This window comes from Panthera tigris, chromosome B4, assembly GCF_018350195.1.
Source record: "Panthera tigris isolate Pti1 chromosome B4, P.tigris_Pti1_mat1.1, whole genome shotgun sequence".
Taxonomy (NCBI): Eukaryota; Metazoa; Chordata; class Mammalia; order Carnivora; family Felidae; genus Panthera; species Panthera tigris.
The window spans coordinates 28,738,507-28,751,076 of NC_056666.1; the positions used below are offsets into that span (position 1 = coordinate 28,738,507).

General features: G+C 35.1%; 1 protein-coding gene across 1 annotated transcript in view; it reads right to left on the bottom strand.

Moving 5' to 3' along the window:
• Positions 1 to 4,563: 4,563 nt before the first annotated feature.
• KIF5B (kinesin family member 5B) overlaps positions 4,564 to 12,570 on the bottom strand; it is a 48,524-nt gene continuing 40,517 nt past the window's right edge. Inside the window, exons 24-26 of the mRNA XM_007092757.2 lie at positions 11,106 to 11,322; positions 10,219 to 10,369; positions 4,564 to 6,787 (exon numbers count right to left, since the gene is read on the bottom strand). Coding sequence (XP_007092819.2) covers positions 10,239 to 10,369; positions 11,106 to 11,322 — 348 coding nt within the window. The 3' untranslated portion in view covers positions 4,564 to 6,787; positions 10,219 to 10,238. The remainder of the gene's footprint in view (positions 6,788 to 10,218; positions 10,370 to 11,105; positions 11,323 to 12,570) is intronic.

Sequence of the window (12,570 nt, forward strand, 5' to 3'; positions counted from 1 at the left end):
GTGGTTTGGGGAGTATGAGCCCCACAGGGGCTCTGCTGTCAGCATGGAGCCTGCCTTGGAACCTCTGTCTCCCTCTCTCTTACTCTTCCCCTGCTTGCGTGCATGCTCTTTCTCTCAAAAATAAACATTAAAAAAGCTAAAAAAAAACCCCCAAAAACAAAAAACAAAAAACAAAACAAAACCCCACTAGAATTACTGATAGCGGTGGCGATGACAAAATTCTCCCTACCCTCTCCAATATAAAGACCAGGTGGTGATACCTAACTACCAGAAGACAGAAGGATATAATTATCATACTGTGTAGCAGGGCTGACCTGGCAGCTTAGAGGCCTGGATTCACAATTATGGATATGGCTAATAGAACACAGTATGTCTAAGGGCAACATATATGGGCAGCAAATAAGGATACTATTCAGTTTTTACCATCAGAATATTAATGATGGAAGACAACAAGGAAGCTAAGGGCAGTTGCCCTAATAAAGCCACAATACCTTTCCCAGTTAACCCAAGCCAGTTTTTCAACCCAGAACACAAAATGAACAGGTTTGGTACCCAGGAGGAAGGACCTGGCAACAACACAGCATGCACAGACTAAAACAATTCCCTATCTGACCCCAAACGGAATTCTGGCCATTTACTTAGAACTGTACACTGGAGAGAGGGATAGATATATCCAATGTTTTGAGGGGAGGCTGTTGGACACAGTCTGGGTTGGCACTGACACTCAGGGGTCTGAAGCATCATCATGGTGGGGAGAGGGGGAGGAGAACATGTACAGGCACAGTAATAAACACCAGTGTTGATCAAATTATAAATGTATGTGTTAAGTGCTCTTATACTGCATACATTCATGGACTGGAAGAACAAGTATTGTTATATCTATGCTACCCAAAGCAATCTACAAATGTAATGCAATCACTATCAAAATGCCAACAGGATTCTTCACAGAGGTAGAATAATCCTGAAATTTGTATGGAACCACAAAAGACCTTGAATAGCCAAAGCAATCTTGAAAAAACAAAACTGTTAGTAACACAATTCCAGACTTCAAATTATATTACAAAGCTGCAGTAATCAAAAGAGTATGGTACTGGCACAAAAACAGATGCACAGATCAATGGAACAAAATAGAAAACCCAGAAATAAACCCACAATTATATGGTCAATTAATCTTCAACAAAGAGGTATGCAATAGGAAAAAGACAGTCTCTTCAACAAATGGGAGTTGGGAAAATTGCAGTTACATGCAAAAGAATGAAACTGGACACAAAAATAAACTCAAAATGGATTAAGAATGTAAATGTGAGACAGGAAACCATAAAAATCCTAGAGAGAAATCCTCAGTAATTTTTCTGACATCGGCTGTAGCAACATCTTTCTAGATATGTCTCCTGAGGCAAGGGAAACAAAAACAAAAATAAACTATTGGCAACTACACCAAAATAAAAAGCTTCTGCACAGCAAAGAAAATAGTCAACAAAACTATAAGACGATCTACTGAATGGAAGAAGATATTTGTAAACGACGTATCTGATAACCAGTATCTATAAAGAACTGATACAATGCAATACTCAAAAAACAAAAAATCCAAATAAAAAAATGGGTGGAAGAAATGAACAGACATTTCTCCAAAGACTCCTATGGCCAACAGACAACACATGAAAATTTGCTCAACATCATTCATCATCAAGGAAAATGCAAATCAAAGCCACCATGAGAGATCATCTCACACCTGTCAGGATGGCTAAAATAAAAAACACAAGCAACAGGTATTGGTGGGAATGTGGAGACAAAGGAACCCTCTTGCATGGTTCATGGGAATGCAAACTATTACAGCCACTCTGGAAGACAGTATGGAGGTTCCTCAAAAAGTTAAAAATAGAACTGTCCTATGATCAGCAATTGCACTAACTGGGTATTTACTTCCAAAACACAAAAACATTCATTCAAAGGGATACATGCATCCCTGTGTTTACCGCAGCATTATTTACAATGCTCACATTATGAAAGCAGCCCAAGTGTCCAATGATAGGTGAATGGATAAAGATGTGGCACATATATATAAAAGTATATTATTCAGCCATAAAAAAGAATGAAATCTTGCCATTTGCAACATGGATGGAGCTACAGAGCATAATGCTAAGCAAAATCAGAGAAAGACAATATCATATGATTTCACTCATATGTGGACCTTAAGAAACAAAACAAACCAAGGAAAAATAAAAAAGAGCAAGAGAGACAAACCAAGAAAACAAACTCTTAACTACAGAGAAGAAACAGATGGTTACCAGAGGGGAGGTGGGTGGGGGACAGATGAAAGAGGTGATGGGATTAACGAGTACACTTATCATGATGAGCACTGGGTAATGTATAGAATTGTTTTTAAAAAAATTGTATATACTGTGGACTCAGCTTATAGGTCATTTCCTTATCTCTCCATGTGTAACCAGAATTGACATAATAAATGGCAGGGCGCCCCACATGCATCTTTGGCCTGTAGGACACAGGCTATCCCAGAGGCCAAACAGAAGCCTTTGAAACTGCTGTGCCCTCCCTTCCCACACCCACTGGCCAAAACAGTATATAACGTGCTCCTTTCAGATTATAAGCAGTTCACATTCATATGTAGCAGACAACATTCATGTACAATTTTGCTCCAGGGCCATGTTAACTCTCCTGACCTCTGTCAAATTTGAGAGTTCTGGACATCTGGTCACTCCACAGAACATATATCAACACCTTTAAGCTTATCGAAATAAATGCAACAGAAGTGGCTAGCACAGTGGAGTCCCTAAGACACACTGTACCAGTGTCCAGTGTGGGAGAGAATACGTAAGAATCGGTTTCCATTTCAATTCCTCCACAGAAGGGAAAAATGATTTGGAGGCTCACAGAGCACACTTAAAAGAAAACCAAGTAACAAAAACAAGGGAAAAGCACTACTGGTCACCACTGGAAGATAGTAGTGACATGACTGACTTTGAAACTTGCAAGGAATCATTTATCCTGTTTTTCCTCTGCAGTTCTCTACTGCAACTAACAAATGAAAGCATCATCACATATTACTGCTATTCTGTAACCCCTAATAATTGGTGGATAAAGGCACTGATCATTAATGGCAAATAATAATCCAGGAAGAGAACAGACATTATGTGCCACCTGATGGAAGAATATCAGCATCTATGAAGCAATGCTGCACCTCTCTCAACAGAAAAGCTAAACCTGATGAAGTCTGTGGATCCAGGATAAATTTATAGGAAATATAAAGGACCAAGGAGTTAGTATCAAAGGAATGTGAACAGCAAAATCTGGTAAACTACCAAACAAAGAACCTGCTTTCCTTATAAACTAATTACAGTGGGAAAAATGAGAAAGAGAAATGAAGTGGATGCTACTGCAATATATGGATTTTAATTGGATCTTGAGTCAAACAAATTGTTTATAAAATTGAATTTGTTTAGGGAATTATTCGTTTTTTTGGTGATAATGGTATCTGGTATTGTATGTTTTAAGGAGTATATACTTGAGAGAGTGTGGAAAATGGGAGAGGCAAAGAGAGAGAATCCCAAGCAGGCTCCACGTTCAGTCCAGAGCCCCATGCAGGGCTCGTTCTCATGACTGCGAGATCACGACCTGAGCCAGTATCAAGTCAGATGCTTAACAGACTGAACCAACCAGGCACCGCTTAACGAGCATGTATTTTAATATGCATAATATACTGAAATTTTATGAAGAAATGCATATATCCAGGATTGCTTTAATGTATATATGGGGGAGGGGGCACATGAGTGGGGGTTATGGATTAAACAAAATTAGCCCTGAGTTGAAAATTGTTGAGGTACTTGGACGTTCATTATTTACTGTATGCTTTTATATGTAATTAAACATTTCTATTAAAGAATTTAATATTATACACCCCGACACCCCCCCCCCCCCAACAAAAAGCCAAATCACCACTAGAACTTAAGAACAGTCTTTCTTTAGTTTTCTCCAGCTAGGCTTGAATGATCACTGAGGACCACCGAGTAAGCATTGAAAAACAAACACTTCTTACACAGGTTAATAAAACAATCAGGCTCAGATGAACAGAACCATGTAGGTAGGCTAAAGTAAAATAACATGGGTGAGACTGATTTCATTTCTGGCTCTGAAGTTTTCAGCCTACATATTTAATACCCACTGTCCAAAGAGTAAGTAATACATTAGGAAACAGAATATACATGAATATAATGACACATTAGTCACTATTCTGTCAAGACAAAAGGCCTCTTAGTCATATAAAATCAACCTAATACTTCATCAACTAAGTTTTAAGAAAGTTATTACATTTCAAAAAAATTTTCCTCTTTATTTAAACATAAAACACATTTACAGCATGCAGGTTAACTTAAAATTATATGGCGTCTTCCCAAACCAATGATCTTTGAGTGTATCTTCAAACACTGAAAATAAACCCACATACTCCACAGGTATACTCAAGACTCTTTTCTGTCACCTCATATCAAATTGAAAGTTACAAATAGTAGTTTAAGTTAGGCAAATAATTTAATTGCTCACCATGAATAAATATTATTCTTTTATTTCACTGAGTTTCTCTTCTGAACCATTTATCAATACCATTCAGAGGAACTTTGATATTGTCAAAAAAAAAAAAAAAAAAAAGACACCGCAAATTGAAATAAGCGTCAATGTTCCAGATGATCAGAAATTTTCATTTGTAAGAGTAAATGCTGTTTAATGACCTACCGTAGCAAATAGAGTTCACTGAAAACTAATTTATGAAATTCTTTGTACACTTTGTGAAAGTTTGAAATTATAAATAGAAAAGAACCATTTCAATATTAAAAAACCCTAACATTGTGTATTCTGAACCACATGCTAGTTACAATTGTTTGTTACACAGCACCAATACCCGTGATACATCTAACAAGAGTGAAACTACCATGTTCAGATAAAAGAGAAAAAAAAAATCTGCTTCATTTAAGAGTACTGCCAAAGAAGCAAGCTTTCTTTTGAAAACAAAATATAAATGTCTATGTGAATGCAGCCAAATATTTCTCCATTTAGAAAACTATCATCATAAATAGGCTATAGCACTTTTTTTTTTTTTTTTTTTTTTTTAAAGTTAACTGTATTACTTCAATCTTGCTGCACACCAAGGTTTCATCTCAATTTCTGGAGTGTTTCTTTGATCAAAAGCAACACAATCATTTTGAAGGTCGCATACTATAACAGCAAGGATTTTTGACTGTTAAAAAAATAAATAAATAAATTTATCTTTTAAATCAAAGCTATTATAAAAGTGGAAATTACAATAGTTAAATAGAAAAATAAGCCAATTATGATCTGAGTCTTCTGACTATGGCTCCAAATTTAATACAAATATCTGTGTATAAAACTTTTTCAAAAAGTTAATTCTGCCAGCCAGATCCTAACACAGAACTCTCCAACTTTCTTTACTGACTGAATAACCTTAAATCCTCATCCTCTGCAAATTTCTGCTAATATAGCTGTAGTCACCCCACGCACAGATGAAGCAAATATTGAAACCTCTTTCCTTATTACTTTTATAGCTTCTGAAAATAAACTTGACGTCGCCTAATCAGCTGAGAAGAGTGGCAAAAACAGGTACACTTAGTACTAATTACAAAATTAGGGGCTATAGCCAACACAATAATTTGAGGATTAGTGACTTGCAATTTATTATTTCTAGACTAAACAAGAAATAAATTATAGTGTATGACTTGGTGTTAACAGATTAAAAACACCTCAAGGATTTCAGACCAAAATTAATCAACGTGTTTGTAAGTCCACCATATACTTGTCCTGTTCTTCCATACTTTTTTTCAATTTTCACAGGCTATAAATTTAGAATAATTGATACAGCACTAACAATATAAAATGCTGTTTGATCGTGTAGTATCTTAATTCATTTCACTATATTAAGATGATAAATTAATCTATCCAATTCTTATATTAATTAGCCAGGCTCACCAGAATGAAGCAGGGTATTTTCATTCCATCAGGCCATATTGATTACAGAACTGGGAAGAGTCTCCAAACTCTCTTTCTTAAAGTGAGACTGCTTTTGATATAAAATATTTCTATTCAAGATAATTTAGCAACAGACATTTCATGAGAGAATTAAGTAGCATTGCTCAGTCTCAAATGCCTACTTATGCAGTTTTAAGGTTTCAGTGCTCAAACAGTAGTTTTCAGAAGCAAACTTCAGAGACGATACAAATAATTTTAACTCTGAAATCATTTCAAGGGATTTTAAAGTACAGTACTGACTGGATATATTTTGTGGGCATGTAGTGTTTTAAGTGGTAAAATTTAAGACATTTAATCTAAATGTTCCATTTTCCCTAAATAAGGAAGACATCGTAATAAGAAAAGCAAAATAAAAAGCAGTAGCAGCTAGGTAACTTAAACTGAGATTAAAAAATAAACACACACACAAAAAAAGTACAAAAAGCACAATCCTATATGGTACAGTTAGCTTGGCACAGTGAAGACTAAATTTAAGACACAAAAGACAAACTGTGTAATAAATAGGACCACAGTTGTAAACTGTCATTTTTTTCTCTCCTAAGACGCCAAAATTGCACTCTAGTTGTGTTGGGAAGCAGCAGAGTTTACAAGAAGAGTGGGTAGGAAACAGCTGTACAAGCCAGGTATAATTTATACATTAAAAAAAAGCTATAATTCTACAATTCCCAGGGGGTAGTCACTGAAAGACTCTGCTTGATATTATGTCCTCTTCATATTCAATTGCTTTCAATGCCTGAAAATAGATGAAAAACAAAATATTTTTATTTATACAAAACTTGTTTCCAAACAATCATGAAAAAGATGGAAGTAAGTTCATAAAATACACAATAGTTTAAAAACATTTTAGCCAACGGCTTAGACCACTTTCCCCCAAATTAAAAAGACTGGCAATATTAAATGATTTTATTCCTTTTCCTTTTACTTAAGTTTTAAACAGGGTAGTTTATAAGCAGTATAGTGCTTAAAAAGTCAGCCCTTTATTCTCCACAAGAGAGTTATGAATGAGCAAATGAAGGAATTACATTTTTTGGTAAAAAGAAACAAATGGTTAATAAAATGGGAGTAGACGATATCCATGACATTTTTAAGCCAAGGATCATGAACTAGCAAAGTTTTATACATGGTAGCTGGAAAAGAAAAACAAAAAGTGGGGGTTGGGGACAGGAATAGGGATATACAAGAGATACATGGAGTGGGAAAAGTGACCTTAAAATAAACAATTCCAACTGCTGTTACCTGGAGGCATCTTGTATTAAACTACCTCTTTACCTATGTGTTTAGGAAAACTCAACTTGTCGAAAGTATTATGCAAACTACAAGACCAGCCACGTAAAACTGGGTTCTAAAAGAATCACTATTAATACACTGTTGTCTTTCCCAGAAATAAATCCAGTGTCTCAAAATGTTTCTTAATAATTAAAAATTTCTCTACATATTATTTGATTTTTCAACACTTTATCACTTATGAGGCTTCTATACTCCTCAATCATGGTTTAAGACGGCAAGGCTTTAAAAATTAACAACCACTATCCTCTGGCTCAGCAATGAAACAAACCTGCAAATGACTACACTTTTCAAGTAACTTCAAGTCTTGAAACCTCATCTGGACAGGTTAGCTATCTCCCTCATGTGCTAAACTGCTGTCATTACACTGGGATCACCATTCTACTTTCAAGCTAAAACTTAGTTATATTTAAGTAAGGCCACGGTCTATCTTGTCTATGAATGATAGTGCAAAGTTTACACATGAATTCTGACAATACCCAAAAAGAATAAACTTTTATCTGTATGTATATATATGCTTTGAAAATCCCTTTGCCTACCTACACTTCCAGAAAAGGCAACTTGCATCTACTGTACAACTGTTGTGTACTAGGTAACACTTTAACTTGTAGAATTCTCAAGCATGACTTTCATTCTTGTGGCAAAGGGGCTTCAACAAGTTAATTACTCCAAATGGAGAAAAACAGAGGCCACCTCTAATTGGCAGGAAAACCACTGTTTTACTGATGCAATACGATATTAATATTAAATTAATGCAATACAATATTAATATTAAACACATTATTACTTTATGTGGTAGTCTCATTAAGAATGGTTACTTATGCCCAATCTAATAAATGCTTTCATTACAACGAATAGAGGAACAAAGCTACTTACTATACATAGAAACAAACACACCCAGAGGTGGCATATGCTCAAGAGAACTAGCCTAGTCTCTTCAGTAAATCAATGTCATTAAAAAAGGGGAGAATTTTTCTAGATTAAAAGAGACTAAGGAGGTCTAACTGAATGTAAACAGCAGTCATGGATTATACCCTGGTTTAGATAAACCAGCTATAAAAGGACTTAGGAAAAAAATAACAATTAGAGAAATATGAATATGGACTGGTATTAGACAATGTTTAAAAATATTGTTAGGTGTGATACTGTTGTGATTATAGAAAAAATGTTATGTTTACAGATACATTAGTTTTAGATCATAAACACATAATTTATTTTCATACTTAAGAAATTTAAAAGGAGTCAAAACAAGAAAGAAATTATATACAAATAAAGTAACTTGTTCAAGTTCCTAAAAGTAGAAAACTCAGGATTCAAACTTAGATGGAACTCCAATGTCTGTACTCTTCACTACGTTACTCTCTTTTAAATCCTATACTTTGTGGACAAAAAATTTTTATGAGTTATTGGGATATTTGAATCCTTCAGACTATTGCTTAATTCTCTACTCAAACTGAGAGCCATTCTTATCCAATGTGTCAAAGTAAAAATAAGCAAGATGCAAATAAGTGGACTTTAGTATTTGTCAGAAAGTGTTAATAGGTAACGTAATAATTTTAGTATTTTTAGTACCCAAAGCGTTTATACATCTGGGACTTTCTAAACAACAAAAATCTGTGTTTCTGCTAGATGATGACATACTAGGCAGCTTATTAACTAGTCAATCATGTTGTAGAAGAAAATGTTCAGAACACATTGCCAAGTTAAAGAAGGCTACAAAGAAACATGTACTAGAATAGGAGCAGTATGTTATTAGAGTATTTATCAACAGTTAGAAATTTTTAATCTAAAAACTAAAATATGTGGGCACCTGGTGGCTCAGTCAGTTTGACTTCAGCTCAGGCATGATCTCATGATTAGTGAGTTCAAGCCCCCCATTGGGCTGTCTGGTCTCAGCACAGAGCCCACTTCAAATCCTCTGTCTCCCTGTCTCTGACCATCCCCTGTTCATGCTTTTTCTCTCTCTCAAAAATAAATATTAAAAGAAAATTATAATATGTAAAGAAAACACCAGAAAGATACACACAATAAATTGTGTGGTATCTCTGGATGAAATGTATCTTCTACTTTGTGAGAATTCTTTACTCTCCTATAAGGAACAGACATTACCTGTACAACTAGAAACAAATAAAAATCACTTGCAATAGGTAAATGGAAAAGGATACAGGAATAACTCAAAAAAAAAGGGAAATATAAATGAGCCTGTAAATATATGAAAAAAATCCAACTTCTTAATAAATCAATGAGATGCTTATATTAAAACAGAAGTTTAAAAACTATTAATATTCAATACTGGCAAAGATGGAACAAAATAGACAGTATCCCTGGCTATGACGCAATTTGGCCTAGTCCTTCTAGACAGCAATGTACTAGTATGTATCAAGAACTTTAAAAATATTCATGCTTTCTTATAATTCCACTTCTGGGAATCTTCTGAAAATAATCTAAAAGGTAAGAGAACACAAAAAGATATTTCACACTTGAAATTTTCCAAACTGAAATTTCCGTATATGAAATTCGAAATGTGAGACATCTTTTTATAGTAAATATAGAAAAAGAATTAGCATGCTTAATTTAATTAAATGTCCCATAAAGGGAATAGTTATAAGCCATGGTATATCCATTAGACAAAATACAAGAGCTTTTAAAAATATTCCAGTATGTAAGGTTAAAGACGTTAGGAACACAAACTTGAATATAAAGTATGAGATCTAAACTATGATAAAAGACTAGAAGGAATTATGCCGTTACTTTTATAATCACATACATTAAAAAAAAAAAACAACCCAATATGGATATCCAAAAAAGCAGTATTTAACAACCAATGGCTGAATATTTCCATGTAGAGCTGTGACTCAAAGCCAGATATAAACTACAAACCTGTGGGTAATGTGTAGAGGTTACACTTGTTTGCCTCCTCCACCTCGAACTGCTACTGGCTGGCTGTTCTGAACAAATGCACCTCCTCCACGAATTGCACTTGGATGAGTTGGAGAAGCTGCTGGATGTTGCCCAGGACGAATAGGTTTAGCTAGTGTGAAAAACAAAAGCTGACTTTAGCATAAATCTTAACACATGACTCTTCTCTTTATTCACAACAATTCCCAAATGTGGTTTTTGTTTGCCTTTTTGTTCCTCAGAGAATTCTTCCTTTTTTTCAGTTATAGCCTTTTCTCCAGGACCTATACAATCCCTAGTCTCTTAAGAACCCAATTCCTGTATCAATAATTATTCTAAAACATGTAACATTGTTGCTAAAAGATTGCATATTCCTGCAAGTCTCTCTGCTTTAAAAATGCTCTCTACACAGGGGCGCTCAGCTGGTTAAGCTGAGGTCTCAGGTCATGATCTTGTGGTTTCTAAGTTCGAGCTCCGGGTCAGGCTCTGTGCGGACAGCTTAGAGCATGAAGCCTGCTTGGGATTCTGTGTCTCCCCCTCTCTCTGCTCCTCCCTTGCTTACACTCTGTGCCTCTCTCTCTCTCTCAAAAATAAATAAACATTAAAAAAAAAAAAATGCTCTTTTTATAGCTTCACCTCCTCCTGACCGTTTTTGCATGCTAGTCTAGTTCTTATTTATCTTTTTTTCCTGTGAATGTGGCTATTCCTCAGTTTGCTCTTCATTCTCAACAATGCCACTCTTAGGTAAGTTAGAAATAAAGACAAGTACAACCATGACAACACAGAATCTGTCAATCAGATTACGTTTTCAAGTAAATAAAAACACTCAAAGTAAGCAAGGTTAAAAGGTTTTAATGTGTTCTACTAACCAATTTGTGCAGAATGTCCTCTTCTAGCCATATTCTTTGACCTGACTGCTTCCTTTATACGATCTACTTCTTGCTGATAGCGTTTGCGATCACGAGATGCATTTTCTTTGGCTTCTTTCAGTGCTGACTCCAAAGCTTTTACCCTCTCAGCTGTAGCTCTAAGTCGCTTTTCCAACTTAGGAAGTTCACAGCGAAGATCTGCATTATCACGTACCAACTAAAAGTACATAAAGAAAATAAGGATTTTAGCTTTAACAAGATGAATTGAAGAAATATGAATGTTTCATAACTTCTCGTTGGAAAAGAAAACTACATTTTATATTAATGTTTCCATTTATCTAACAACTTAGGCAGCAATAAGCAAAGAATACATACATCCATACAGATCCATATGTGTGTCTCACAAAATATAACTTCATTTAATTTTGGGAGGGGTTGAGGGAAAGGGTTCTTTCTCCCCACTAGCCAATGACGGGAAATTGTAACATCTGGTAAATACCATGTTAAGTGTTAAAATCAAGTTTTGAAAGCAAAAAAAGGCTAAAATTCCCTTAACTTTACTCTGGTGCAAACATCAGGTCTACAATAATGAAATGTACAATTGAGTGCACTAAGAAACTTTAAAAATAATTAAGTCACATATCAAGGCACAGAAAGCAAAACAATAAAAACCCACATAGTTTAGGTAATGTGAAAGCATTATTTAAAAAAAAAAAATGAACTGCCTCATTATTTTATTTATTTCACACTCTGGGGCATTAAATGTAAAAAGACAAAAGACAAAAAAAATGTATTTGTAACTACAAAGACCTATTGAAGATTTTTAAATTACCATGGGGGTGCCTAGGGGGCTCAGTTTACTTAAGTGGCTCTTGATTTTGGCTCAGGTCATGATCTCAGTTTGTGAGTTTGAGCCCTGCATCAGGCTCTGTACTGACAGTGAAAAGCCTGCTTGGAATTCCTTCTTTTTGCCCCTCCCCTGCTCGTGCACTAAGAAAATAATAAAACACCAAAAAAAAAAATTTAAGGGGCACCTGGGTGGCTTGGTTAAGCATCTGACTTCGGCTCAGGTCATGATCTTGCAGTTCATGGATTTGAGCCTCGTATCAGGCTCTGTGCTGATAGCTCAGAGCCTGGAGCCTGCCTAGGATTCTGTGTCTCCCTCTCTCTTTGCCCCTCTCCCATTCATGCTCTCTCTCTCTCAAAAATAAACATTAAAAAAAATTTATAAAAAAATGTTTCTTAATTACCATGAATAACTGAGAAAAACTGACAAGACTTAAAATCCTAGAAAAGAAATAATACTAACCATTTTCAATGGCCTCTTGATAAAAGGGTTGTTAAAAATATTAAGTTCCCTAAAAACTACTAGTGATTTATTTATATAATTGCTTGATTAAAATAATGGAACAGCTCAGGGTATGAAAACTCCTTAGTGCTCTGAAATATATAAACACTCCTCAAT